This window comes from Purpureocillium takamizusanense, chromosome 8 (assembly GCF_022605165.1).
Source record: "Purpureocillium takamizusanense chromosome 8, complete sequence".
NCBI classification, from domain to species: Eukaryota; Fungi; Ascomycota; class Sordariomycetes; order Hypocreales; family Ophiocordycipitaceae; genus Purpureocillium; species Purpureocillium takamizusanense.
The window spans coordinates 1,895,314-1,921,722 of record NC_063075.1 but is presented as its reverse complement, the minus strand read 5'-3'; the positions used below and the strand labels follow the sequence as shown (position 1 = coordinate 1,921,722).

The 26,409-nt window shown below is 58.2% G+C and overlaps 8 protein-coding genes across 8 annotated transcripts; 3 read left to right on the top strand and 5 right to left on the bottom strand.

The window, feature by feature from the left end:
* Positions 1-296: 296 nt before the first annotated feature.
* Positions 297-656, top strand: JDV02_008618 (uncharacterized protein; the record flags this gene model as incomplete). Its single annotated transcript, XM_047990231.1, has 1 exon — positions 297-656. One exon carries the CDS (start codon positions 297-299, stop codon positions 654-656), a length of 360 nt encoding a protein of 119 aa, XP_047846238.1.
* A 458-nt stretch (positions 657-1,114) lies between these two features.
* Positions 1,115-4,125, top strand: JDV02_008617 (uncharacterized protein). The gene has a single exon (XM_047990230.1). It carries the CDS (start codon positions 1,556-1,558, stop codon positions 3,245-3,247), a length of 1,692 nt encoding a protein of 563 aa, XP_047846237.1. The 5' UTR covers positions 1,115-1,555; the 3' UTR covers positions 3,248-4,125.
* On the bottom strand, positions 3,485-5,953 carry JDV02_008616 (uncharacterized protein; the record flags this gene model as incomplete). The annotated part of the gene is made up of 7 exons (XM_047990229.1): positions 3,485-3,944; positions 4,090-4,305; positions 4,397-4,760; positions 4,867-5,049; positions 5,118-5,217; positions 5,445-5,663; positions 5,795-5,953. The coding sequence occupies 7 exons, from the start codon at positions 5,951-5,953 to the stop codon at positions 3,485-3,487; spliced, it is 1,701 nt and encodes a 566-aa protein (XP_047846236.1).
* Positions 5,954-5,973: 20 nt separating this feature from the next.
* JDV02_008615 (uncharacterized protein) lies at positions 5,974-6,939 on the bottom strand. The gene has a single exon (XM_047990228.1). The coding sequence runs from the start codon at positions 6,900-6,902 to the stop codon at positions 6,465-6,467; it is 438 nt and encodes a 145-aa protein (XP_047846235.1). The 5' UTR covers positions 6,903-6,939; the 3' UTR covers positions 5,974-6,464.
* Positions 6,940-10,282: 3,343 nt separating this feature from the next.
* Positions 10,283-11,933, top strand: JDV02_008614 (Acetyl-CoA C-acyltransferase). Its single transcript, XM_047990227.1, has one exon. The coding sequence runs from the start codon at positions 10,465-10,467 to the stop codon at positions 11,722-11,724; it is 1,260 nt and encodes a 419-aa protein (XP_047846234.1). The 5' UTR covers positions 10,283-10,464; the 3' UTR covers positions 11,725-11,933.
* Positions 11,765-15,199, bottom strand: JDV02_008613 (uncharacterized protein). Its single transcript, XM_047990226.1, has 3 exons — positions 14,270-15,199; positions 13,653-14,215; positions 11,765-13,596 (listed from the first exon to the last, which is right to left on the bottom strand). The coding sequence occupies exons 1-3, from the start codon at positions 14,270-14,272 to the stop codon at positions 11,886-11,888; spliced, it is 2,277 nt and encodes a 758-aa protein (XP_047846233.1). The 5' UTR covers positions 14,273-15,199; the 3' UTR covers positions 11,765-11,885.
* Positions 15,200-19,202: 4,003 nt separating this feature from the next.
* Positions 19,203-20,185, bottom strand: JDV02_008612 (uncharacterized protein; the record flags this gene model as incomplete). The annotated part of the gene is made up of 2 exons (XM_047990225.1): positions 19,937-20,185; positions 19,203-19,826 (listed from the first exon to the last, which is right to left on the bottom strand). The coding sequence occupies exons 1-2, from the start codon at positions 19,988-19,990 to the stop codon at positions 19,203-19,205; spliced, it is 678 nt and encodes a 225-aa protein (XP_047846232.1). The 5' UTR covers positions 19,991-20,185.
* Positions 20,186-20,768: 583 nt separating this feature from the next.
* Positions 20,769-25,473, bottom strand: JDV02_008611 (uncharacterized protein). Its single transcript, XM_047990224.1, has 3 exons — positions 24,983-25,473; positions 24,831-24,916; positions 20,769-24,610 (listed from the first exon to the last, which is right to left on the bottom strand). Exon 3 carries the CDS (start codon positions 24,455-24,457, stop codon positions 21,305-21,307), a length of 3,153 nt encoding a protein of 1,050 aa, XP_047846231.1. The 5' UTR covers positions 24,458-24,610; positions 24,831-24,916; positions 24,983-25,473; the 3' UTR covers positions 20,769-21,304.
* Positions 25,474-26,409: the final 936 nt, after the last annotated feature.

Sequence of the window (26,409 nt, the reverse complement as noted above, 5' to 3'; positions counted from 1 at the left end):
CGTCTAACCTATGGCATTAAGCGGCCTGATGCAACTCGTCAGTTCACTCTACTAGAGCCCGCGAATCCGGACGGCGTACGGCATTGTTTGGCATACATTCACAAAGCAGACTTCTTCAATACACATCGTTCCTCCTTGGCTCACGGTCGTCGAGGGCAACTCAACTACCTCAAAGTCCTACGTCCGGCCAGGACTCCTCCTCCCCAAATTATAAACGACAACACCGCAATCGCATTCGCCGCGCGCCGCCGCACCTGCAACACCGCAGAGCCGCCCCCATCTTCAACAAGTCCGCAATGGCTGGAGCGACAGGCGTCGACTGCGACTACATCTGGAAGGTGTTGATCCCGGTATCAGTCTTTGGCTGGCTCATATTTGGCATCATCTGTATCTTATGCCTCAATGGCCAAGGCAGGGCCGGACGATGGGTGCCCGAGTGGTATCTCGATTCCGATAGGACGCGGAGAGACAAGCTGTCGGTGGTGCTGTGGTGGTTCGCCGTGCTGGTCATGTGGCCTGTGATCCTGCCGCTGATGGGCATGCGACATGTGATTCAACACGTGAAGACGAGAGCGGAGAGGAGGCATAGAAAACGGCAGCTGCTGGCACACGAGCACAAATGCGAAGAGGGCTATGGGCATCGGAGCAGTGGGTAGAGATCTGGCGGCACTGGCACGGACGCCGGTTCTGCATGCCCGGAGGACACTTGTACTTTGGTCGACGTTATGAAGAGCGGTGTAGGTCATGTCATCTTCTCCCCGGTAGCCAAGCAAGTCCCTTGCGTGCGTGCGAGAAAGCGATCGCCGAGTCCCGTGTTCAATCAGCAAAGGCGGCTTCGCGTCGGAGTGGGACACTGCGGCGAAGCAGGCGCAAAGAACACAGTAATACTCCTGCACCGTACACGCGACCGCCGCTCGCTCGCGTGAGTCAGTGCTACGCGTTGACGGATGCGCACCTAGCGACCAAAGAAAAGGAGGACGGGGCGCAGGACGCTCGGTAAACAAAGGCGATTGTTTCGGTGAGACAATTCCAGGGGGGCTCGGTGGGAGATTTTCGGCTATTTAGGTCCCAACATGCCAACCTAAGTCCCGTCCACCCCCTGACCTGGCCCCCCGGAACCGGCTCCCGCCAGCACTAGCCAGCTGGATTGGGTCTAGCCCTTGGTCCTGCGACGGCCAGCCTCTCGACTTTCTCCCCCAGCGATGGACGACCCGACCCGCACGCAGCCGTGCTTCGTCCGCATCGTGACCTTTCAATAACGCCTCGCTCCCCCATCCGTTGCTGCCAATTGAGCAATTTTCGCCCCAGCTTACGCGGTCTCTACTCATTGCCAAATCATCGTACTCTGCGCTTCTACAATACACTGTACTTTTCTGTTGAAGCTGTGCGACCGCCTGCGTTCAGCAACACCAGCTGGCGTCATCAGGCCGACCCCGTTTGGCACACAGACGTGCCTCTCTGGTGGTACGGCTCAGAATCACGACCGACCCTGGCGAACCCTCCCGATCAAGCTGATTCCTCCGCAACTCCAGTCCAACACCTTCTGTCGGTCGTCATGGCCTCGGACACGGGATTCGAAAGTCGGCAGCCGAATGGCGTGACGCCTGATGACGATGCACTCAGCCCAATTGAGCCTGCGACTCCCCGCGAGGCCGGGCCGCCGCCTTCATCATCACAAATCACGCTGCCGTCGACCGAAATACCAGGCTCGCCGATAGATCCCAACCAATCCTTCAAGACCGAAGCCAACGATGACAGAGCGGGTGCGACTGTCATACCGTCGTCCCTTACCCCTCCACCCTCAACCCAGGTCGCCGCCCACGCCGCCAGCAACCCAAGGCGAACCTATTCGCAATCGCAGCAATCCGCCCTCTTCTCCCCGCCGGCCACCATCCTTCAAAATATCCGCGACCGCGACCTGGCCACGGACTTCGTCCCCCCTGCATCCCAACAAATCCTCGACGCGTCGGCGGACGACCTTCGAGCCATGCTTCAGACCTGCGTTGCCGAGCACCACAAGCTCAAAATGGAGGCAGCGCATCACAAACTGCAATATAATTTGCTGAGCTTGCAAGCCGAGGAAGACTCCATGCGCGCTGCTGTGGAACACGACATGGTCCGCCGTGAAGTCGATGCTCTCCGCTTGGCCGAGCACAGCCGGCAGGCCAGACGGGAGCTGAGCACGGCGTCCGAGTCTGTCCAGCTTAAGTATCTGCAGATGAGAAAGGCCTACGAGGACGCCGAAAAGGAAAATGATACGCTACACCGGCGACTAAAGGCGGCCAAAAAGGTGATTCAGCAGAAGGAAGAGGAAACCATTGGCCTTGCCGAGGAACGAGACATGCTCCTCACACGGATACGGGAGAACCGCGAGCACTTTCATAGGCTCTGCAGTCCCGGTGGTATCTTCCACCACGCCCTAACCCCGAAGCAGCAGACTGCCTCGACGCCGCAACAATACCGGTCGGCGCATCACCACACACCGAGATCGGCGAAACGAGACGAACAGGACGATGGACTTTCCGCTTTGCTGCAAGCTATGAGCCAAGACAACAATAACAACAGCGCTCCATCTACGCCGCATCGCGCCGTCCTGCGCCACACTGGAAAGCACAGCCGAAACGCCCAGTCCATGTCTTCGCTGCCCACCACACCGGTAAATCGTACCCGTGATGCGGCTCTCCTTCCCTCCGTCGACTTGGTTCCCCAGACAGAGCCACGGTCCAGACATACCCAGTCCCACTTTGCAACAATGACGCCAACGCCCAAACAGGAGAGGCGACGCAAGAGCAGGGAGAGCACGATATCGGTCGAGGATACAGAGGAGTTGGCCAGACAGGCCCTGGAATCTGCAGCCGCGGCCTCCCTAACCTCCCATCCGCCACGGCAACCGCTTCCACGTCAGCGACGCCGCGCCGAGGACGATGACGCCGAGGAGGTTTTTGATAGTCAAGCGAGCCAAGCAGCTACCGAGATGCTCCGCCGAAATCCGGGTCGGAGCTTCGATGTGGCCAGCTCAGCTGCCTCGCGGGATGCGTCCCCTCACCCAGCGGAAACATCGGCCAGGATGCAGGCGAAGCTCCTGGCATCCACTACAGGCAGTGGCGTGGACAAACGCAAGTTCAGCAGCGAGCTGCCGCTAGAAGAAGTTAGAAGCGGCCATGGTAGTCCGCCGAAGAAGATGCGCGTTGGCGGTCCGCTGCCGGATGATCACCGAGTTGGGCTGGGCATCCAGTATCGCGAATGAAATGGGCCATGGCTTGGTGGCTTGGAAGATGACATCTACGTCGAACAGTACGGTATGGCAAGGATGCCATAGATTGGCTCCGGGGTAGCTCACTGAGTGAGAACGAATTTATGAGATCCAAGCATCTGTACCTCGTCGCGAACTTTGTTCCCGACACTAGGCCCCACGGTGTGAATGTCGTAGCACTGAGTTAAGCAACAATGTGCCTCTACATTTGCAACATTTGAGCGAAGCACGTCATGCCACAGCTGCCATCAGGGCCTTTGCACACTCGCCAATGATGGCATCCTGATCGCCAATGTACTTTCCGGTCATCTCGATGAGCGCTTTGAGGGCACCCACGTCGTCGAGCGCGCCAACGTCCTTGTAGTCTTGCTGATGATGCACAATGGACGTGCCACCGAGCCCGAACCAGGTTCGCTTCTCCTCATCCCAGGCGGGGATCTCCTGGCTGACGTTGAGGCGCCAGTACTTCTTCTCCATCGGCCGGGGAGCAAAGGCGTTGACCAGGGCGCGGAAGAGGATGTTTGTCAGCTCGGTATTGGTGGCGACGGCGGCAAAGGCCGCCTCGACGGTGTGGCTCGGGACGGCGCCGGGGGCGGTGATGGATTGGTTGGCGGCCATGCCCGTGCCGATGGAGAGGAAGCACGACGTGGGACGCGCGGGGCCGAAGACGGCGAGGACTTCTGTCCAAAGCCTATGATGAGTTAAGTTTCACGTCAGTAGTGTGTTCAATGTGTAGTGCGTGTCCGTAGTGAGAAAGTGCACCACTGATCAGCAGCACCATACTAGCCAGCCACACACTTCAAGGGGGGGGAGCTTCTAAGGTTTTTCATTCATACCATCCTAAGGGGTTGTTCGCCCCCATGCCCCCGTCGACGAGCGTGTAGTCGCCAACAGTAATGGGAGCGAAATACGCCGGTGCGGCGGACGTCGCGCGGGCGGCCTGCCATATCTTGATGTCCGGGATGAGGGACATTTCCTGCTTGTTCTGGTACGAGCGGAGGAAGATGGGGGCGCGGTTGTTGCCGGCCTGCTGGTTCACGGCCATGCAGAAACTATCGACACACCGTCAGTTCCCACTTCAAGGACTCATCAGTGCCGCTCTGCAAACGTGGCCGGGAGGTTTCCCCCCCTCTCTTAACTTACACCTTGCAGGTGGGATTGCCGGCCGCCTCGAGCAGCTCCGTATCTTCGCCGCCCGTCTTCTCTTTGACGAGCTGCTTAATCAGGCCCTCCAGGACCGTCTCGTCGTAAAACTCGCCGTTGGCGATGAAGTCGAGGCCCTTTTTGAGCGTGCCCTTGTTGAAGATCTTGACCATGAAGTCTTGGTACTTGCCGATGCACTCGTCCACGCTCATCTTGAGGCGCCCGAGCATAATGGCAATGTATCCGCCCGTGCTGGTGCCGCCAATCATGTCGAACACCTCGCAGGGCTTCTTGTCCGGCGCGGCCTTTTTCATGACGGCGTTGAGGAGGTGCAGCGAGGAGAGGCCGCGGACGCCGCCCCCGTCTGTTTGGCGTTTTAACACACGGTATGTTAGTTCGTGCTACTATTCAGTTTGTGCAGGGCTACGGTTTGAGATAATATATTCGCGGAAAAAAAAAACTGAACTGACCGAGGGAGAGCACACGCAGGGGTCGCTCTGCGCCGGTGCTGAGAAGTTGTGCCGTGTGGAGCGCGTCAGGCAGAGTGGGCATGAAGCCCGCCTGGATGGAGCTGTTGACTTCCCTGAAGACGGCTTGGATGTTTTCGATCTTGGAGACGATCTCGCCATAGGCGGGAGGGGGGTCGCGCTCGACTGGGTCGAGGGTCATGTTAGTAAGTAGCTTTTCAGTCCGAGAGCTGGCGGCGGGCGTGTGCACTGACTGTCGTCCGTGTCAATCTCCATCGTGAGGTAGCCCTTTCGCGCTGCGATGGACCAGCCGGTGAAGCGCGCGCAGAGGCGGACGGCAATGACGTTGCCATCCTACATGGTACCCCAAGTTCAGTCAGTAGTGTTCCCTTTCTTCAAAAGAAAAGAAGGGGTCCGTCGGGGGGAGCATGCCTCGATCAAGCGTAGCAAATCGTGCTGCTCATCAAACACCTTTCCTTGAGACTACGTAGCATATCCCCATGTTAGCCCTTCCGACTAGGCGCCGCGCCTCACCACCCCGAAACGAAACGAAGGAAAAGGGCGGGCTCTTTGTAGCTAACCCAGCCAAACTCCTCCTCGAGGAAGCGGTTATAGTGACTCTTCCAAACGAGCTCCACGCCGTCCTTGACGCGCGGCTTATAGGCAGACTCGTCTTCCAGGATGGCGAGCTCGAACCACGTCCAGTTCCCGCCCGAGGTCACGTCGGCGTAGCCCTGGTCGTGCGAGTCCGCCAGGAGCTGGAGACGGTCGATCTTGCGAATAGTCGCAATGTCCAAGGCCTGTTTGTCGTTGTTGCAAATTGCCGGTGGTGTTAGTTATACAGAATGGACCGACCTGCCATCACGGCCCGCGCACGGTGGCGCGCTCCGCTCCGAGCACGCATTGCAACCAGGACTGACTACGAACTGACCGGGGTCTTGAACCATATCTCGGCTCGGATGTTGTCGTCGGCAGCTTCCACGGTGCGCTCTTCATCGCTCGTGATCATGTACTTGCCATCTGGAATCTGCGACTGGTCGGACGGGAAGGCCTTGCAGCCCTCGATATTCTGCAGCACTTTGGTGGGCATTGTTTACGTTTCCTTCGAGGAAATGGAGAACTGTGGTGACTTATTTGTTTGCCGGTGCCATAGCTCGCGCCTTCAGCTTCTTCTCCCCGGATTATAAGTACAACAAAGCCTGCCAGAACGAGGGGCAAACGCCACGTCTATGGCATCGTAGTGCGCGGACCATCCCGAAGACTCTCGCGAGCTTCCAATCAGTTCCCAGGCCGCCGCCGTGGGGGTAGCTTCAGCTCGTTGAAAGCTGCCGCCTCATCAAGCCATTAGCATTCCCTCCTCAGCGCCAGCCACACTGCCGGTGTGAGCTTGTCCGAGACCAGGCTGAAGCCGCCCCTCTCACAGCCGCGAAGTCCACACATGGTCGCCCATATGGAGCCGTCCAGGTGCACTGCCAGTATGGAGGACGCTTTCAAAAGTCCGGTCTTGGCGGCCCTGACCCCGGTCGCCCTGGGGAAATGCGTTCCTGTACAGTCTCTCCAAGCAGCTTTCCAAGCAATGATAGCCTCAGAACGGCTTTGTTTTAGCGCCTTTCTTCGTAGTCAACCTCTTCACCCAAGTCCAAGTTGGTCTTTTGAAGGCCGGCAGTCCTGAGGATCCTCCAAACCGTCGTCTCAGAAATAGGGCAGCCATTGACGCTAAGCTCGCGGGCAATATCAGCACACGTCTTCTCCCGTCCGTGCGGGTCAGTTCCAACGTTGGCTAGAATCTGCTGCGTAGTCTCTTCGGTCTGCTTAGTCGGCCGGCCGGACCTTGGGGCATCCTGGAGGTATTCGTCTTTGATGACCATGGGCCGCTGGTTTGGATCAAATCCGCGCTCAATTGCCTTGGCATAAATACGGTTAACTTGCCGTATTGATATCCCAAGAAGAGCAGCAACTTCAGCAGTCGTTTTGCCGCAACAAGGAGCCTTGAGCCCAACAACAAGAGCTCGCGTTGCAATATCATAGTATGGGGCCATCGTGTGAGGTCGCGCGGGTAGGTTTTCTGCCAGGTCGAATTGGGAGGGGAACGATGCCTAAGAAAACGCGTTGCATCGATCGTCCCCGTACTTATTGTTGTTGCCCGAGCCCCTATCACATGACCCCTGTCAGACAGGACTTTTGAAATCGTACTAACTCCGTAGGTACGAAGTACAGTCCAGATTGCTGCACTAAACGTCTGCAGTAAGCCACAAACGCCCGCCGCTGCGGCTGACAACACGAGACCCTCAGGTGAAGCCAGCTCCAGCTGCCGTCCGGTTCCCAGGCGTTGCCGAGACTGGCAGCCGCCTCCCCCGAGGCCGTGGCTGTAGAATTGCTGAGCGACGCGGCCCGCCCCTTCACGTACGCTGTACTGCGTACTAGTATACGCCAGAAACTGTTTGTCCCCGCCGTGAGCCTTGTCATAGTCGGACATCCCCGCAAGTCCAGACGCTGATAGCTCCGCCCGCTAGGAAGCAATACTCTGCACGGCATGCGCGGCTGACCAGCTGTCGCTGCATGTGTGTGCATGCCGTCCATGGGGTTTGTGCTTGCTTCCGAACAGGGCATGCTCGAGCTAGCAGGCCTCACCAACAAGCACCCACCGTGCTGGCACATATCTTGACTGGCATGCACGAGGAAACTTGGGCACTGGCCGTGATTCATATTTGACTTACAGCCAACCGTAACTCAGATCATCACATCTCATAAATCGCGACGTCACAGTAGCAGGAACCAGTGCGAGCGCAAGAGTCTTTTTAAAAGTCAAAATTGAATGAATTGGTGATATACCATGGTATATAAAGAAATAGCTTGGACGTGAACATAACGGTGTACTATGGGCCGGACTGAAGTAGGCGAGACACCCTTGCTGCACAACGTGTTCACCACGCCGGGGCATGTGCACTCGGCCACCCTGTGACTGTGCTCCCTCTCCGAGGCGAAGGGGGGCCCCCTCGATTCCGTCGCGGCGACGCCCTAGGTGCATTTGCCCTATATACGTCTTGTCAGAAGTCTGCCCTCGCAACGTCACCCGGTGCTTGCTTGGGGACACCGTGGGAAGGGCTCTCATACAGTTTTATCGCCCTTGATCTGAAGGCAATATCCACTGCAGCAGGATCCCTGGAAATACTAATCAGTATGCACGAAGCAATGCTTGGCTCGATCTCTTCGTTTCTTACCTTTGATCCGTCCGTTGCGCATTCCTGTCCCTTGCGCTTCACGACACCCCCTACGTTAGCGACACCATCTGCGAGCGGCCGTTTTTCTCGTGGGCAACGTACGAGGCACTGGCCGGTAATTTCGTCCGACTTCGACTTTTGAACGGGGCAGGCAAGTGCCAAGCCCGCAACGAGGGTCAGGACGGCGACCAAGAACTTCATGCTGGCGGTTGTAATGTTGATGTGCTGGAAGAACGCAGGTTGGTCTGGTGTATTCGAGGTATTCGCAAGCGGGTCGAGGCAGTTGAAGTTTTTGTGATGTTTGACTTGTCAAGAAGAGAGTGGATAGGTAGTATACAGCTTGGAGGACTTTGCGCATTTATATTCGTGTAGGAGGTTTGGCAGAACGCACAAGAGAGCTCCGCGATTCATGCCAGGGGCCAGCAAGATGCGATGACCTCTTCCCTTTAGTCCACAGGCAGACAATTGGGCTACCGCCTGAAACATGGATATCTCTCGTGCGTACTCATTTGAGGAACTCGTCCGCATGCGTTTATCAAACCGGGCGCAATCCTCAGACATCCGCTGTACGTGAGGTGCGAGGGGGCTCGATTGTCACGTTGAAAGGGCCAGTTGGCCCGGGTGCAGCCACCGAACGCCAACGGGGGGCTCAGCATGTTTGAGCGATGAGGGAAGTGCACCCGCCTTAACCTTGGTGGCTGGCTTGTCCCCTGTGTGTCTTTTATCGGACACGAATCATAGCTTTCGCGACCCTTCCCAGTAAGTATCTCATTGTTAGTCCAGTCAAATTTACAAACATTGAAAGCCATAAACAAACCAGCGCATAGTTAGTATAGTCATGATAGCTGATGAGAAAAATTACATGCAAGTTTTAAGTTGGAATTGGTTTGTAAGATGCCTTTCCGGGCATCGTCTGTCAGCGTCCGGGCAATTGGTGCTCATTGCCCGTAACTTTAGCAGGATATCGATGACATGCACATCAAGTCCAAGGCCTCGACAAGTTTGACTTCGCGTCACGCGGAGCCCAGCACAAATAAGACCGAGTCGCTGTTGCGGGCACCACGGTCACGCAGCGATTTTCAAGATAGAGTCAAACAGAAGAGTGAAATGTCCCGGTTCGGAGCCTCACGATGCATGCACCTGCAACATCGATGAGCAGCCCAAACCAGCGACTGAGATGCGCCATACACGTCACCCAGGCCAGCATCAAAACGAAGCTATTGCTTCACACGAGAAAATACAGCCTCTAGGAAAATAAGACAGTCTTTGCGCGCGTCCAAAACCGAGGCTGAAACCTAAAAGGATCGATCTCGTTTTCACTTGTATTCCTTATCGGGATGCATTCGAAACGGCGAAGCCCGAGGGGATCATTCGGCGGGACGTGACGTGCCCTCCCGAAACGCGACATGTGTGTGGATTTAGAGCTCTGACTTTTTTTTTCTTTCCCTTTTTGCACAGGGCACTGGATGGTGATGGTACGTGCTGCTGGGTTGTGCTTTGGGCCCGAGATGGGGAGACGCATTGACTCTGGCCGAGGAGCTTGGACAGGCGGGCGCCGTGGAGCAAACCCCACGCCCAGATTAGAGTAGGAACACCGGCCGACACAGGAAACGTGCGGGTTCCGATTTGGTGAGAGCTCCCCCGGCCTTCTCCCGCCGCTCATGCGATCTAGTTGCGATGGCTCTTGTTGCACCAAATACAAGAGGCAACGTACGTTTCTGCACCCGTCCTACGATGCGTTCCTAGGTATACGTGCTAACCTATACTGTCCTATATACGAAGTAACTTAGTCCCTTGTTGTCGCCTGGAAGGCTGGCACCATTTACTACTCCTGAAATTAATCACCAAACTTGGAATGAGCCAAATACGCTGCGAATATATGCAAGTGAACAAGGCAGAACGGCCAGTTATAAGGTGCTGCAGAAACAAAATCGGGAATCTGCTGGTCATGATTAACCCCCCAGGTCCGACCCGTTCAACCGGGAGGACATGTCATAACTAACCGCCCGGCCAGGCCCAGCAGCCGGCCCCATCCCACGTCCAGCGGGAACGGACGCCAATCGCAGTCACCCCGCAAGCCCAAAGAGTCAACATACAGTGCACCATTACCCACCCCCGCAGCGGAGCGCGCCCCCCCCGCGGCGGATCGTGTCCGTCGGCAACGAGAACTACTCGGGGCTTCACAGCGGGCGGATATTGAATTAGCCGCCGCCGCCCGTAGCCGACCTCGATATCCCCCTCGACCTCCCGCCCGCCGCTTGAGACGTTCTTCAATCTTTGCACTACTCTCGCTGGCGTATTGTTGTCGTCGTCTGGTCAAGGATATACAACAACAAAAGAATAGACAGACCCTGCAGACATCACATCCCCACGAGTCACGATGAGCGGCGCCCTGCCCCCGCGGGGCCTCGCCGCCGTCCTCAGCAAGTCCGCCTCCGACGTCGTCATCCTCTCGTCGGTGCGCACGCCCATCTGCCGCTCCTACAAGGGCCATCTCAAGGACGCCTACCCGGAGGAGCTCCTCGCCGCCGTCCTGGGAGCCCTGCGCGAGCGCCACCCGGACGTCGCCGTCGAGGACGTCGGCGTCGGCGTGGTGCTCTCGGAGCTCGGCGGGTCCAAGGCCGCGCGCATGGCCCTCAACCACGTCGGCTACCGTCCCGGCGAGACGTGCCTGTACACGGTCAACCGCGCGTGCTCGTCGTCGCTGCAGGCCATCGCGTCCGTCGCCGCGCAGATCCGCGTCGGGGCCATAGGCGTCGGCATCGGCGCGGGCATGGAGAGCATGACGAGGAACTACGGCGGCAGGGCCGTGCCGGTGGACGTCTGGCCCGCGCTGAGGGAGTCGCCCGTCAAGGACGCGAGGGACTGCCTCATGCCCATGGGCCTCACGTCGGAGAACGTCGCCTCGCGGTTCCGCGTCTCGCGCGCCGACCAGGACGCCTTCGCCGCGCAGTCGCACGTCCGCGCCGCGGCCGCCCGCGACGCGGGGCGCTTCGACGACGAGATCGTGCCCGTGACGACGCGCTTCCAGGAGGTCGACAGGCAGGGCCAGGCCGTGGGCGACGAGCGGACCATCACCGTCACCCGCGACGACGGCATCCGCGACGGCGTCTCCGCCGAGGCCCTCGCCAGGCTGAAGCCCGCCTTCAAGCCCGACGGCGCCTCCACGGCCGGTAACTCCAGCCAGGTGTCCGACGGCGCGGCGGCGACGCTGCTCATGCGCCGCAGCACCGCCACGCAGCTGGGGCTGCAGGACCGCATCATCGGCCGCTTCGTCTCCGCCGTGACGGTGGGCTGCGCCCCGGACGAGATGGGCATCGGTCCCGCCCTCGCCATCCCGCGGCTCCTCGCGCAGCACGAGCTGTCCATCGAGGATATCCAGAGATGGGAGATCAACGAGGCATTCGCCAGCCAGGCCCTCTACTGCCTACGCGCGTTGGACCTCGAGAAGGCGTGGGAGGAGGGCCGCGTCAACCCCGACGGCGGTGCTATTGCGCTGGGTCATCCACTCGGAGCTACCGGTGCGAGGATGACGAGCACACTCATACACGGCCTGCGGAGAGACGGCGGCGATCTAGGAGTAGTCAGCATGTGTGTGGGAACAGGCATGGGGATGGCAGGGCTCTTCGCCCGAGAGTAGGTAAATGAGACCCAACTGCAAAATTGGTCGCTTCCGATGACTCGGGACTTCTTGCGGAAGCCGGCGTACGCACAGCGTATTGTATTACGACTACGAAGTAGATAGCATGTCAACAGAGTACATAATATGACAAAACGCCGCCCAACCAGTGCCGACAGCGACTATATGCTAGACTGTGGCAGGGAAAGCTTGCGCATCATGGAAGACTGGTGGAGCTGATTGCTACTTCTCGCAGCCAGCTTTGCCCTGAAGCCGACAACAAGACCAGAGCGCGGGTCGCGTTCCACGCCGCGGCCTTCAACAACCCCAAAGCGGTCCACCCCGAGCCCCACGAGGCTCTTTCCGACTCGGTTGTAATCTCCAAAGAAGGCATGCGCACGTACATCGCTGCCTTGGGTCAAGCCGTGGCCAAGCGTGACGCCCCAGACCGAGCCCACGCGTATCGCGTGAGCCCTTGCGCTTCTGTCTCGCTGAAGCATCACCGAGTACACGGACCCAGTGTACCGCACTATGCTTCCCGCGACATCTGCAGGGAAGGTCCACGACTTTCCGTCCAGAGATATGGGGTGCCAGGGCGTGACAGCCACGGAACCGACCCGACAAAGCATAGCCGCCTGCACGGGTGTCCTCAACACCAGCGCAACTTTGCGTGACCCGGCTGGGGTTCGCACCTTCATGCCCCGCTTCAGCTTTCGAATCGGAACGACCCTCCCGGAAGCCAGTTCCAGCAGCGTCGAGCCTGCAAAGCATACGCCGTGGGCGTCACGGTACCGACTCATGGATATTTTTGGTCGGCTATGCCCGTGGCCACCCGCTGGAGAGCCTCCATGCCAGCCCCTGCGAACTGTCGGAGTAGGTTCAGGAGCAGGTAGGTTGTCAAAAGCGTTGTCGAGCCGGTCGCGACAGGCGTTGAATAACGGGCTCTCGACGCCGTATTGCAGCGGTCCGGGGTCCTTGAAAGAGTTGCAGATCTGACGCGAGTGGGCGTTGTAATATGACGGAAGGTAGTGCACGCCCCACTTGTTGAAGTACTCGTCTGTTTTGATAGCCAGAGAAATCTGCCCCTTGGGCTCCGGGCCCGTCAGGTCCTCCATCAGCGACTGATTCAGAGTGTCGAGGTGATTTCGCGCTGGCAGGTCGTCCAGCAGCTGGGCCAGCTCCTTTTGTTTCTGTGCCCGGCCCTCAGCGAGCACTCTGTGCTCACCATCTGGACCGATGGGAAACCAGGAGGAGAGGTACTTGCAGATCCGTGCCCTCGACTCGTGGTACGCCACCTCGGCGTCGCTCAGGTCCGATGCCTGGTGTGTTATACTCCCGCGCACAGACAGAGTGCAACTTTTCTGATCAGCAGTGCCAAAGGTTTTCGAATCTTGGGACGCTGGCCGAATCTCTGCCTTGTCAAATTCGAGTGTGGCTTCAACTTCTAGATTGGCAGGGTCTAAAACCCCCTCTCCGTTGGTGTCCTTGGCGACACGCCTCCTGACCTGGAGGAAAATGTCACGAGACTGCCCGTATTGCAAATTGCCGAGCAATAGTTGCAGAGCTTTCATTCTCTTATCCTTGGGTCCCGTGGCTTTCGGCTCTTCCAGAAGAACCGACGAATCCATGGCTGACTCTATCTGCAGACTGCTCGGGTACGTCAGTGCCAGCTTGGCGTTCGTTGCAAATGTGGCCTGCAAGTTGGCAACGGCGTGGACAAACACGGTACCGATCATGCCTGCGTCCGGTATGAAAGCGTAATTGCCGTTGCCAAACTCCGCCAGGGACTTCAACAATCCGGACCTCAAGCTGTAGCCGAAACCGAACGTGTGGATTGTTGCGGGCAGCTCGGACATGGACCTGAGTTTGGGTATGTAACCGGCGGGAGGGCACCTAGACGACAGTGTCAGAGGTCAGGTCTGCAGCACGCGCAAAATGGGAAGACTGACATGTGGTTCGGCATGCCGTCTGTCAGAACCATCATGGCCGGGACCCGCGAGCTGCGCCCTCCGTCTTTGAACACTTGAATGGCGTCACGAATCCCGTGCCAAAGGTTCGTCGCATCTTGAGGTATCAGGGACTTGATGTTGTCCTTGGTCTTGGCCTTGGACGCGTCATTCATGGGCACCAGGTCCTGTATAACCTTGGCCTTGCTTCCGAATGTGACGATTCCGAGACGATCATCCGCGTTGAGGGTTTCGACAATGGTGAGCGCGGCGTGCTTCGTAAGATCTAGTACGGAGAGCCCGGTGTCTTCGGAGCCTCCTTCGCCTGGCACCGGAGCAGGTGAGCCCATGCTGCCGGAAACATCAATCACGAGAACAATGTCGCAGGGCACATGATGGATGTCCACGGGCGGTGTCCGCGGAGGCTGGACCTTGACGATGAGCGCCTCCCTTGATGGCACAGGTGCAAGACGCAGAGTTGCGCCGCAGACTTCGGCGCTGACGTGTGAGTGTACGGAAACGGCTTCGTCATAGCTCGGCGGTACGTCGTTGCGAATTGGTAACCGCTGCGGGTGTATGTTAGCAGGCTTTGAAGTGGCTGATATCAACGGGGTACCTGCCATGGTGAACGGTGCAGCACGAGCAACTACTCTCCGCCTGTGGAAGCGTTGTGTTCAGACGCGCACGTCAATGTCGAGAGTTTGCCAGGTGACGAGAGATCACCGAGCAGCAAAGGTTGTTAGTCTCCATGACAGTGACAAGCGGGCAGCGGTCGTTTAAAGAGGCCGGCTGAAGTTTGGAGATTTCGGTGGCGTCAGCACAGGGCCCCCTCGGCCTGGCAAACGTTCCGATGCGCAGCGGTTCGCCTCGTGAGACGAGCATAACCGGTGGCGAGCTATTGTACTGTTGTCCATGCTAGTAAGTAGGTAGCCAAATTGCAGGCGCAAGGCTTCATTGCGGGCTTCTCGTGTATCCCCTCTTCAGCACACATGGCGAAGTGAATAGTACCGAGAATGGCGTCGGCGGGGGAGATGCCAGATGCAGGCCGCGCAGCGCAGCGCAGGCGCACAACCTCATTCATTCGCTGCAGGTGCACGGAACCGATGCAAGATGGATCGCCGAGCATTAGGTTGGCGTCTGTGTGGCCCCGCCGAAAGGCCATTGGCCAGCCACACGTGCGGGCAGACACCAAGGCTGTTTTTGGCCAAGGTGTCCCGTGAGGCTCCAGACGAGGCAGGCACGAATGAGGCACGGCAACCTGGAAAGGCTGGACTTGCAGTGCGCCGCAGGGCTTTGGTGCTGGTGCTCCCCCCCCGACTCAGAGTGCGTCAGCCAGCGCGGCGGGGTCACTCATTGGGGCAGCACCGCCAGCAGGCTGCGAGGTCAAGGAAGCCAATGATTGCAAGTCGTGGCATGGCATGGGCTTTGAGGCTGGCACAGCCCTTGGGATGATGGCGTCGTCATGCCCCCTGGTCCGGCGCCGGGGGAGGGGAGGGGAGGGGATCCTTCGTCAAACGCGCAGACAGCAGCAGCGCCCTGCATGACATGACATGAAGAGCCGCAGGACTTTGATGAAGGTATTTGTCTAAAGTACCGATTGTGACACATTCGTCTCGTCAGACGTGTGCACACTCGTCGTGTCACCGAAGCACGTCCGTCGTCGAGGCTCTCTGCCTCCCGTGGACGATGATATGTCGTCGGTGGTCAAGACATGCAAGGGCGTTTTTCCTTGCATGACGTCCGCGGCCCCCCGGGCGGCTCGACCTGCTGAGACGTTGTTACCGACGTCGCAGCGATGACATGCTTTTTCTTTTAAGGTGATGCGACACATGCTTGGCAGGATATGCCGTGCAACACCCGCCCCCCCACGACAAGAGGCCAAGCAGCAGGAGGAGGAGGAGGAGCATCCAGACCTTCGACCGGTCTGGCCCAAGCTGCCGTCGGCGACCCACGCACGTCGACAAAGATTCGCTCTGGAGCAAAGTTGTCGCAGCGGTCGTGATCGGCCGGAAATGAGGCGAATGTGGTGAGCATGAGCCACGGGCGAACTCGTCAGCGGCTCCCAGGAGGACCCCCGGCCCCGGGTCATGTTTGGCTCACCTCACCTCACCCATCTGCCGGGGGCGGCGGCGGGGAACCCGGAATGTGCATTTCTCAAAATCGCCATCGCCAATTTTACAACATTTCGCCTTGTCGGCCTGATGAGTGGCGACTTTTTCTTTCCCCTGACGTGTGCGTGTCCCCCCCCCCCCCGTCGCCCACTTGCGTAGTTGATATTTGTCACATGTGATATTGGTTGTTTTGTTCGTAGTGGATGCAACACCGTCACGGACGATGCGGTGCGGCGTGCGCGGGTGAGCTGCAGGCAGGCAGCCACTTTCAATCGATGGAAGGCTGGCTGGAACCAAAAAAAAAAGGCAACGAGGCAGGCAATAATACCGTTACAGCTTCGTAATACTAATTTCTGTGTCTCCCGACGCTCCCGCCCGCCCGTCGAGAGCCCCCTCGTCCCGCGCTCCGCACCCACCTCGAGGCGGCTGTCTGTCTTACCTGCCCCGTGCTCGCTCCTCTTTCTTCAACCAGCGCCAGCCGGGCGGTCGTCGAGTCGAGGCTGGGGCGTCCATACATGCGTACGTATCGCCCCGTTTACAATCGGCAAAGGCCGGGTCTGCAGTATGTGTGTGCAATTGCGCAGTGGCCGCGCTGGCTCACACCCTCAGCACGCATCAGCAGCCCCGTCGAGCCGCGCCGAAAGCGGCGCTGCGCGCGCCATGAGGAGAAGCTCGTCTCGGCCCACGCCGTCGAGTGTGTATGTACATGTGTGTGTGTGTGTGTGTGTGTGTATGAAGTGCGTTTTGTCTCTCTCTCTGTGTGTGTGACACGGCCGGCCGGTCGGTCGGTCGTCGCCCCTCCTCCAAAGACCTGGCGTCCCTTTCAATAACCCCGCCTTGCAACGCTCTCCGATCTCGTCCGTCTTTTGTTTGGCCTTTGCGACCCCCGGCCGGCCCTTTTTGCGAGCTGCAGATCCCCTGTCTGACAAGCAAGCAAGCAAGGCGCCCAGCCAGGCGGCTTCCCTCTCGGCCAAGGGATTAGTAGCGTAGTGTAATACTTATGACGATGACGCTGATCGCACAGAGGCAAAAAGGGTCCATCCATCCAGCCCACCCGGCCAGGTGCCGTGCCGCGTCGCATGCACGGGCGCGTGCGTGCGTGGGGCAGCCGCTGCTTGTTGCTCATCAGGGCGTCGACGGCCAGGACCAGACACGGGCCGCCGACTTTCCCATTCGAGGCACCCAGAGACAAAAGACAGACAGACAGACAGACAGACACAGCAGTGGCCCCGGCTGTTTGGGTTACCGTTCAAAGACTTTCTTTTCTCACAAATATGGGCTGTCGGACCCTGCCGATGCCGCCCACCCACCCCCGCTCGCGCCGCTTCTCCATCCCCCCCAATGACGCGCCACTGCATGCGATTCGACACACTAGACTCAGGGAGGGGCGAGCAAGAGAGAGAGACCCTTGAAGCACATGTCTGTCGACCTGCCTGCCCTGCCTGCCTGCCCGCCAGTCGTCGCCTGTTGGTTGCATGCGCCGCCCACCCATGCCATCCACCCACCCCGGCAGCCCTGAAGGCCCCATTCGTGGGGTGCTAGTGGCGTTTCTCGAGACCTCCAGTCTGGTTGTCTTGTTACCGCAAAGAGTCATGGAGGCAAGGAGGCTAGTAGCAGTAGTAACAGCAGTTTCGTGTGCGGCCGAGCCTTGCGCCAGCCAGCCAGCCAGCCAGCCAGCCAGCCAGCCAGCCAGCCAGCCATCAGCCAACCTCGAGCCGCCATGCCGCGCGCCCCCTGCGCTGCTTCACTCCTCCTGCCCTGCGCCGGCCCCCCCCCCCCGGCCAGGGATGGCGCTTGTCCAGATCTGCGTCACCCCCATCGTTTCTTCGGGGGTGGCTTCTGCAAGGTGTCTGCAAGATTTTTGTCTGGCCCGGCCGGCCCTGGTCTCCGTGCCCCCGCCCCCCCCCGTCATAACGATCCAAAGCAGCCCCCCCTCCGGAAGCTAACAAGCTAGCAAGGCCACAAAAAAAAAGGGCGGCGCGGGCCAACCAGCGCCGTCGCTGCCTTCTCCCACTCTGTCCAACTGCGACGACATGACACCGCGAAATGCGTCACGGCAGTAATCTTTCGGTGTTTTATCAATGGCACATACACACGGAGTCCTCACTCACTCTGCGTGGTGCGCCGACCAGTTGATCGAATGTGTGCACATCCGTGTCTGTCTGCCCACTCTGCGCCCACTGCCCTGCCCTGCCCTCCCATTCCCGTCCGCCCCGTCCATGTCTCCCCATCGGTGGTTCCATGCCCCCCCCCCCCCCTCCCCCGCTTCTGGCTGTCGCACAACAGAGTTCAAGATGTGGTAAACCTTGTCTGCTTGCCTTGCTCATTGCCGAGACCACACGGCTCAGCGCCACCACCATATGAAGATTCTCTTATAAGAATCTCCCTCTATTCCCCTTCCCTCCTCGAACGACTTCTGCCCCTTCTCACATCCATCCATCCACACTCTCGCACATTTCATCTGATCCACTCTCCACGTACTTTCCATCTACAACTCCATCGTCATCGTGCTGCTCCTTGACAACGTCTACAAGCTATCCAGCCGCTCGCTCAATACCGACTTCACCCCCTCAAATCCAACCCGAAAGCCAAAAAAGAACAACCATGCCCGCCTACGAGTACTGCTGCCAGTGCGGATCCATGATCGTCATCAGCACCACCTGCACCGGCTGCGGCCACAAGCAGTGCACCGCGTGCCCCGTGTCGTGAGGCTCTTCGTTCTCAATCCCCACCCGCCGAGTCGAGTCCCCCCGTGGTACGATTCCCAAGCCCCCCCCCGGTCCCCATGAGATGGTGAGAAATCGTGGGCTAACGAGCAAAATCGCCGTTAGTGAACGGGACTTGACTTGACCTGAAAACTACAATCACCACTTTATGTTTTATTTCTCGCATTTTTTTTTATTCATCCCGCCAAACGACGATGACGACGACGACGTGCCCAGCACCCACCTTGTACCGATATCCGGGGCGCCTTACTTCGTGCTTTCCTCTCTTCTCGATTCCGATAACGATGCGTCGTGATACCCTTGCGTGTACAGTCAATTAATTCTCATCTCGAATCTGGTTTCGCTTGGAGTTGCGTGTGGTTCTGATGGCGCACGGTACTGGTCTGGTCGAGGGATGCTTTTCTTTTTGTGAGACGCAAGATGAGCCAGCGCGACGGCTGAGTGTTGAGGCTGCTCTCGGACTGACAGTGGCCATTCGTCCGAGGCCATTGGTACGATTGTGCCTCGCACTTGCAATGGAGAGCCTGACTCGGCTTTGCCACGGGTTTCTGCTAGCGACATTGGTGGAGGGCCACTACGATGGGTCTTATAGTCGGATTCATCTGTAGTAGATACCCCGAATCAGACAAGGCCAAGTCGTGAATTTTGCTCTCTAATGCTTCTCTCTAGGTGATATCTAGGGTCGGGCTTGTTTGTGGCACGCGTCTCCCCCGTGACTAATATTCGCGAACCATGGAAGTCGACTTCGACTGCTTCCTCCGCTCCTTGATCTTGAAGCCCAGCTTCTGGTAAAATGGCACAACCTTGGAGTTGTCAGCCGCGACACCAATCCATATACCTTTGCTGACGCTGCCGTCCTGCTGCTGCCGCGCGGCCTTCACGCTCTCGGCAAACGCCTCAATCAGCTTGCGTCCCCATCCTTTACCCTGCCACTCGTCCAAGAGATCAATATGCATGGTCGCCTTGTACCCCTCCTCCATGAGGTCCTCGTATCCGTTGAGCAGCAGCCACTCAGGCTGGTATGCCAGCTGAGCGAGAGCCGTCTCATTGATCTGACCGTCATGGAGCAGCCACGGCGCTTTGGTTGCCCTGTCACACTCGGGGGGGCTGACCTCGGTGGAAGGGTCGAGGATGGCGGAGACGTAGGATGGATACGCGGCACAGAAGGCGGCAATGTCGGGACAGCCGATGCAGTAGCCAACTGGGTCGGAACCGGAGCCCGAGTCCAGCACGAAGCAGTTTTCTGGCGACAGGTACGTGAAGGGATGCGTCCAGAGGTATGGGCCGACACGTTGAGCTGGCTCCGACGCCTTGAGGGACGGAGGCATCGTGTCGCGGCACTGCGAGGGCAACGGTTAGCCATGGGCGCTGACAACCACCAGGTGTCGCTGAAGAGAGGGGAGCTCCGCTCCATCCGGTACACGACCCCGGAAGCTGGGAGGGGACTGACGATGTGTGCCATCGCCTCAAAGTCGGACGACTTGTAGGTTCGGATAAACGCCATGATGCACGAATGGAAGAACTCTGGTCGAAGTTTGAGTCTGTAAAGGCCAAGTTTGACGACCACGAGCTTGGGGATACAACGGCGGTGGGATGCCTTTACGGCTGCTAGAGGAGACAGCCACTGCCTTGGCCCTTCCCTCGCTTAATTGCCTGGTTGATTGTCCTAGAAGGAATGAAGCCGAGTGAAGAATTCCCGACAAGAGACGATGCAGGACGCGCCTGGCGTCGGCAACCACCACCATCCCCCTCCATGGTATCCATCCCACGAGTCCGTCAGCTCTTGCCCCCCACGTTGGACTTAGCATGGCGGGGGCATTTGGGGGACGACTAAGTTAGTCCCAAACGCCCTTAGTAGCTACCTGCCCACTCTGTCTGTAAAGAGCTGCCAACACCAAAGCGACTAAGCAAACTTACGAGTCACTTTTGTACATTGAGGCGCAACACCATCAAGTGCCTCCTGCTGAGTGCTGGTGGCTACTTGCTGCCCTGTATATGCCGTTCCCCCTCAATTGTGAAGTCGACGCCGGCCCCACCTCATCCGAGCCAGACCTCCTCATAAATCGTGTTGATATATCCCATGGTCAGACAAACCGGCCAGTTGGAGCATTTGGCGAAGAGGCGGAATCCTCTGTCAGAGGCCGAGCACTGCATAAACCATAGAACGGAATCCATGACCCGGTACGAAGCCAGGTGAAGACACGAGCCGCAGCGTCGAGGTCTTGTCCAATACAAGTCAAGCGCAATTTTGCAACTGGGGGAGAAGCCCTGAACAATCACTTGGCCTTGCCTGGATTGCTCATTTGCAAACAATAGCTCTTATAGTACAGTTGCGGCTAAGCTATGTTGTATATTCCCGGGCGATTTACTGCGTAGACAGATGGTCGCAGCCGCGTGCGAGCAGCCGCCCACTTTCGCACTGCGCGGCCTGTCGCCATGTCGCCCACGCTCATGTCCACAGCATGGATCAAAGTCCAGCCTCAATCCGCTGCCCGCTCGAACCGCCAATGGTGATTTTAGCAACGCTGTGATATATGACCGTACACATGCCAATAAACTGCAAAGAAAAGAGCAAATTAAAGAAACCGTCAAAATGACACCTCGACATCCGCAAGGCACCTCATCGGCCTCTCACCACCGATGTTTGTGGCCTGGGGTTGTCGCCAGGTATGATGAAGCGAGGCAGCAAAGCTGTAAAACTCTCCTGCATCATGCCTGAGCGTGCTTTTAGGTTAGACAGTGCGACACCCGGCACAGACTCATTAATGAGACAATATTGTCAATCGCGAGTCGTAACGCCCGTTGGCACAGGTCATCATCAGATCATCCCGCCAGGCAGGTTGCCGCCTGACATATGGGCGTGTGGTGGCGGTGGTCGAATGGGTGGCGGCACTCGTGGAGGACTTTGGCGCAGCCTCCCATTCGCGTCAAGAACCATCCGATGGCCGCCGTGGCGATGGCCACTTTGTGGCCCCCCCTCTTCGTCAGACACGGCTCCACCATATCCATTCACGCCTCCCTCATCTCCACGGTGGCCGAAGCCTTGGCCATTCTTGCGACGGGGGTTGATCGGCGGCAACGGCGGTGCATTGGCGATGGCGTGCAAATTCGGCGTCGAGGCTGCTGCACTGAGCACGCTGCCACTTCGAGAGCGAGCGTAGCTCAGGGATTCGAAAGTCGCGCTCGCAGTTGGGTGAACCGACGATCCAGTTTTTGGATCAGAAGGCTCCCGCATTCTGCCTACCCGACGACCAGATGGGTCAGCAGGGTGAGCACCGTACATGGGAGCCTGTCTCGGGAATCCACTGGGGGCAGCATGGCCATATTGTTCATCATAAGTGAGAGATCCGTTTCGTAGTCGGTTAGCACGAGTGTACGCGGGGCTGTTAGTGCTAGTCTCGGAGCCGCTTCGCTCACGTTCTGACGCAGCTTGGGAGCCCGCGCGGGAGCGACTGCTGCTCCTAGACTCGTCTCGCGGCATCCGATTCAACAACGCAGGAGGAGGGCCATTGTCGTGTGATACAATCCGGGATGGCGGTGGGCGCTCGGGCATGGAGACCGGTTTCGGCGGCGCTCGGTGTCTCTGCTGAGTCTCCATTTCTTTCATGCGTTGCAAATCCCGTCGAGCTTGGCGGAAAGCCTTCAAGCCAGCGTGCACGTTATCATCCTTGTCCGTTATAGGTGAGGCCGGTGAGCCCTTGCCCGCTTGCCCATCCTCGTCAGGGGTATTGACATCCCGCTGAGTCTGCTCACAGCTTTCCGCCGACGGCTTTCGAGGCGACGGAGATGCTGTGCGGTTGGCGGCATCGGGCGCTCGTGACTTGGATGATTTCGAGCGGCTGCGTTCGCGACTCTCGCGATCGAATAGGGAACCGCGGCTAGACTTCGATCGAAGGATACCCAAGCCGCTACTCCGCGGTACTGGTAGCTCCCTTGACTCGGACAGGGGGGTTGTTGGCGTTGAGCGCTCGTTGTCAGACTCAACATACGTCGTCAATCTCTCTCGCACCCGCCTCGCACCATCGGCCAAGTGTCGAGCGAAGTCATCTTGCTCTTCGGGCGTCGCATCAGTAGGCGCGGTACGAAGTCGGACTGCTGGCGCCTCCGTGGACATTTTGCTCGAGCCCGACTCCTGTGAGATCCGACTTTGAGAGCATTCGGCAGGACTTGACACCGGCGGCTGATCAAGAGCGCCATAAATCGAAGAAGCAGAGCTGTCCTGCCGCAAGTGTTGCCTCACCATCCCGCTAAGACCGGTGTTTGGACCCAGAGTAGGCGAATCCTCCGGGGGGTCAATACCATGGTCGGGTGCCTCATTCCTACCGGACGCACCAGCTGTGATGTCAGGGAATCTCGGCGACGAAATGGAAAGAGGCGTGGGTAGTGCGGACTTTCGAAAGGCTGGATGTGCTTCGTCATCAGGACGCTCAATGATAAGCTGGGGAGTGGCTGAAGGTATGCTTGATCGGTTGTCCACGGACGCATCGTCACTCTCATCAAAGAATGTAGCGTTTCCACCTTCTGCTTCTGGAATTGATCCCGATATTCTCGTACCAAATTCCCGGTCGATTGGCTGCCTCTGCGACGACGATGACCGAGACCGAGATGTTTCCGTTACCATTCCTACGTCAGCATGTCGACGCCCAGACGGAGTCTCGCGTCCTTGCTGGAGCTGCCGTTGCCGCTGAGCGTACTTGAACTCATCGTACTGCTGAGCAGGCCGGGTGAATACTCCCATCGCTGTGGCCTTGCCTCGATCATTCGGCTGGATAGGGAGCATTGGGTGCTCCCCAGTCTCGCTGACGGGTGGACTCAGGGGCGGGCTAGCGACAAACGCGGGCTTCGGATCCGGCCGAGGAAAGTTGCTACTGCTCTCCGCTGGGCTTATCGGCATGGAGGAAGCAGGAGGACTAAACGATCGAAGGTTCGGGGCACTAGCCTTGCCCATGATCGGTCGACGCTCAAGGACCCGGTCACCAAAAGTTGTATTTGTTGGAGAAGGAACTGGGGGAGTGAGATCTGGCGTCCGGGTTCCAAATGGACGTTGTCGCGACAAGGTATCCATTCGCGACACAGCAGACGACTGTTGATCCTGGAGGTCTTGGTTGAGGCCCTGCTCATACAGCCTCCGTGTCCGCGTGACGCTGCGCTCAAGAACGGGCAGCTGGGCAGCAGGGGTCACAGCTGCACCTGCCGACCAATCCTTGGCAGATGATGACGGTTGTGAGGATGCAACAGATGTAGCGGCGGTTGAGTTGCGTGCTGCCGATGGCGCCGAGGACGTTGTCGAGTTTGTTTCGCGTCGTCGTCTGTAGTCGACTTGCACGTCTGACTCGTTGGCTTCGCCAGCTTCAGGGCCATCTAATGAATGACGTTCTTTCTCAGTTTGCCTCCATTTCTGGAACGCTGACTGAGCCACATCATCGCCGTATAAAGCTCTGCCCCCCATACCCCCGTTCTTGGCGCCGACTCCGGCCGGAATTTTGTAGATCTTTTGTCTTCCTCCGAAAAGATTGTTGCCATCGGTCGGCTTCGCGCGGTTCATTATGCTCCCGGAAGTTGATGCAGCATCATCGCTCGAGTTGTACGAGTCGAACCTAGTAAAGGGTGTTGCCCGAATTGACTCAACCTCGGCGATGTCGTGCAGCCCTGCACCAAACCCGAAGTCCGCTAATCTTGATTGCCTTTTCGGGAACAGAACACTGTCGTCGCTGGCCTTTCCAAGTTTCGAGTTCGGATCATCTTGTTCGCGAAGCATAGAGAATCGAGCCGAAAGGCCCGTCATGAGAAGACTCGTTCGGAAGTCATCGGTGGGCGGTAGTGCAGAGGCCAAGTCCAGTTCCTTCTTGGTGTCCTCCTGCGATTTCTTCCTACCAAACATGCGGAATGGGCCCGACGAGTCCGATTCCATCGATGGCCGCGCAGCGGCAACTTCATCCTTGTTCTTCTTCTTGGTTCGAAACCGATTCATGGTGAAATCTTGGACGTGCGGATCGTACTGGAAGCGCGATACCAAGCTGGTACGCCAGGTACTTCGACTTTAACGCAGTGTGTCAGGTACTCGTGCCATGAAATCACCGCCTAGACGAACGCAAGTCCCGCGTCTGCAAAGAGGATTGGCCGTCTGTGATACTGTCAGTCCATGGTTCTGATACTGGTGCAAATAGACAAGGTTCCGTCTCATGTCGGGCGTTTTGTGCTGGAACTGTGCCCTTGACACGCACACACGAGATTGCACATGCATGACAACAAAGAGTGTAGCCGCAAATTTTCTCAGGATCGCCAACTTATTTGATGTCGGGCATCATTGGGATGGCATAAGAGGGCGTATAATGGAAACATACCCAGCGTAACCCAGTAGGGGACCCTAGTCCGATCCGCCAACTGTATCCTCAGCGAGCCAACACGGTTTAGACTGAAGTCGAGCGACCTGTTTTCTTTACGTTAGTACGATTAGATTGTAGAGCAGTGGCGAGGTAGCTGATCGAGTCCGTACGTATACGAAGATTGGTCGCCAACCTTTGCATTTATGAACGCTTTCCAGCAGGTAAGCGGGACCAGCGAATTCAGTTATTATTCGTATCGTTTTGGAGAGAAAAGTCGCCGTTATATCGATTATAGAGGTGACACTGTCAGAAGCCCCGCAGCTGAGATGGATGATTGCCTTGGGAGTCAGATGCCCTCGCTCGACCGAAGAGAAGCCAAAGGTGGACTGCAGGTAAGAATCGTGTCTCACGGGTCGGCGGAGCGAAGCATGTTTGGCCGTTGTGAAGTCGTTCGATGTCGTGTGAGACGGGTCGGGCGAGCTTTGCTCGTTGATGGTGCTTGGAGAGGCGTGAGGCCGGGGCAGAACACGGACAGTCTTTTTGACGATGTGATGGAAGAAAGTTCAAAGTTCGCGAGTGAAGGCAGCCTGGGGATCCAGCTTGCAGCGCAGATGGCCCAGCACGACCAGGGTTTGGGGAAATTGGGAGCTTGGGCGCGGAGCGCCAACCGGGCATGGAGTGCAACTACTAAAGAAGAGGGGGGAGTGGCGGCCAAGGTCGGTCGGATCCAGGCTCTTTTTTTTTCTTGTTGCATCAGGGGGTGGCCCCGGTGAAGCACCCGGGGCGCGCTGCAAGGTGGGCTGGAAGAGTGCGGCTAGCGGTGTGGTGGTGCTGTGAGGCCAAAGCTCGCGGCGACGACGGGACTTCTGGCTGATGCGATGGATGCAGTGGAGGGGTGTGGCCTCCGCTGGAGGGGGTGTGAAGGCGAAGGAAAGAGTGGAGGGTGTCCAGTCCCCTACTTCCTTCCGTAGGTGGCAGGGGTGCCACGGGCGGCCGGACCCCCTCCCCTTCCATCCCGTCAATCTCCCCTCCCAACAGCACGACTTCGACGGGCCACGACCTGCAGGCGCTTCAGCACCCAGATCGTGCACACAAGGTAGCCCGTTCAGAGTCATGTCGGGTCTGAGAGCAATTGAAGTGATGATTGCCACGGCCGTCGTTGCGCGGCTGACTTGTATGAGATGGGACCATAAGCACCACCACCACCGACGACGAGGTACCCCCTTTTGCCCTCCTTCCAACCGTCCACTTGCCGCTCTCGTGCGACTTCAGGCCCGGTAGGTGGTGCCAACGGGTTAAATTGGACCGTGTCGCGGCTCAAGCAAGGAGAAGGCGCCCCGTACCACCAGACCACCAGGCGCGGAAGCGCCTGCCTGACTTAGCACGGCCAGTGCCACCGCCAGCGCCCCAAGCTTGCTGCTCGTCGAAGTGCACTCTGCGTGGCGTTCCTCAATGATCAGGGATCTCGACTGGGCCACACTGCCAGCTAGACTTTATTCCGAACACAATCAGCCGGTGAGTGCGCCATGCTCCAGGGCAAACAAGGCTGCTACTACTATCTATCGTCTGGCCATGGACGTGTGGTTCCTTTTCGCCG

Bases quoted from the DNA above. Each gene is read 5' to 3' on its own strand.
- JDV02_008617 (XM_047990230.1), top strand. From the start codon at position 1,556: ATGGCCTCGGACACGGGATTCGAAAGTCGGCAGCCGAATGGCGTGACG.
- JDV02_008614 (XM_047990227.1), top strand. From the start codon at position 10,465: ATGAGCGGCGCCCTGCCCCCGCGGGGCCTCGCCGCCGTCCTCAGCAAG.
- JDV02_008615 (XM_047990228.1), bottom strand. From the start codon at position 6,902: ATGGCCCCATACTATGATATTGCAACGCGAGCTCTTGTTGTTGGGCTC.
- JDV02_008613 (XM_047990226.1), bottom strand. The intron at 13,597-13,652 runs GTCAGTCTTCCC...ACTGTCGTCTAG, and splicing joins GACGGCATGCCGAACCACAT to GTGCCCTCCCGCCGGTTACA.
- JDV02_008611 (XM_047990224.1), bottom strand. From the start codon at position 24,457: ATGAATCGGTTTCGAACCAAGAAGAAGAACAAGGATGAAGTTGCCGCT.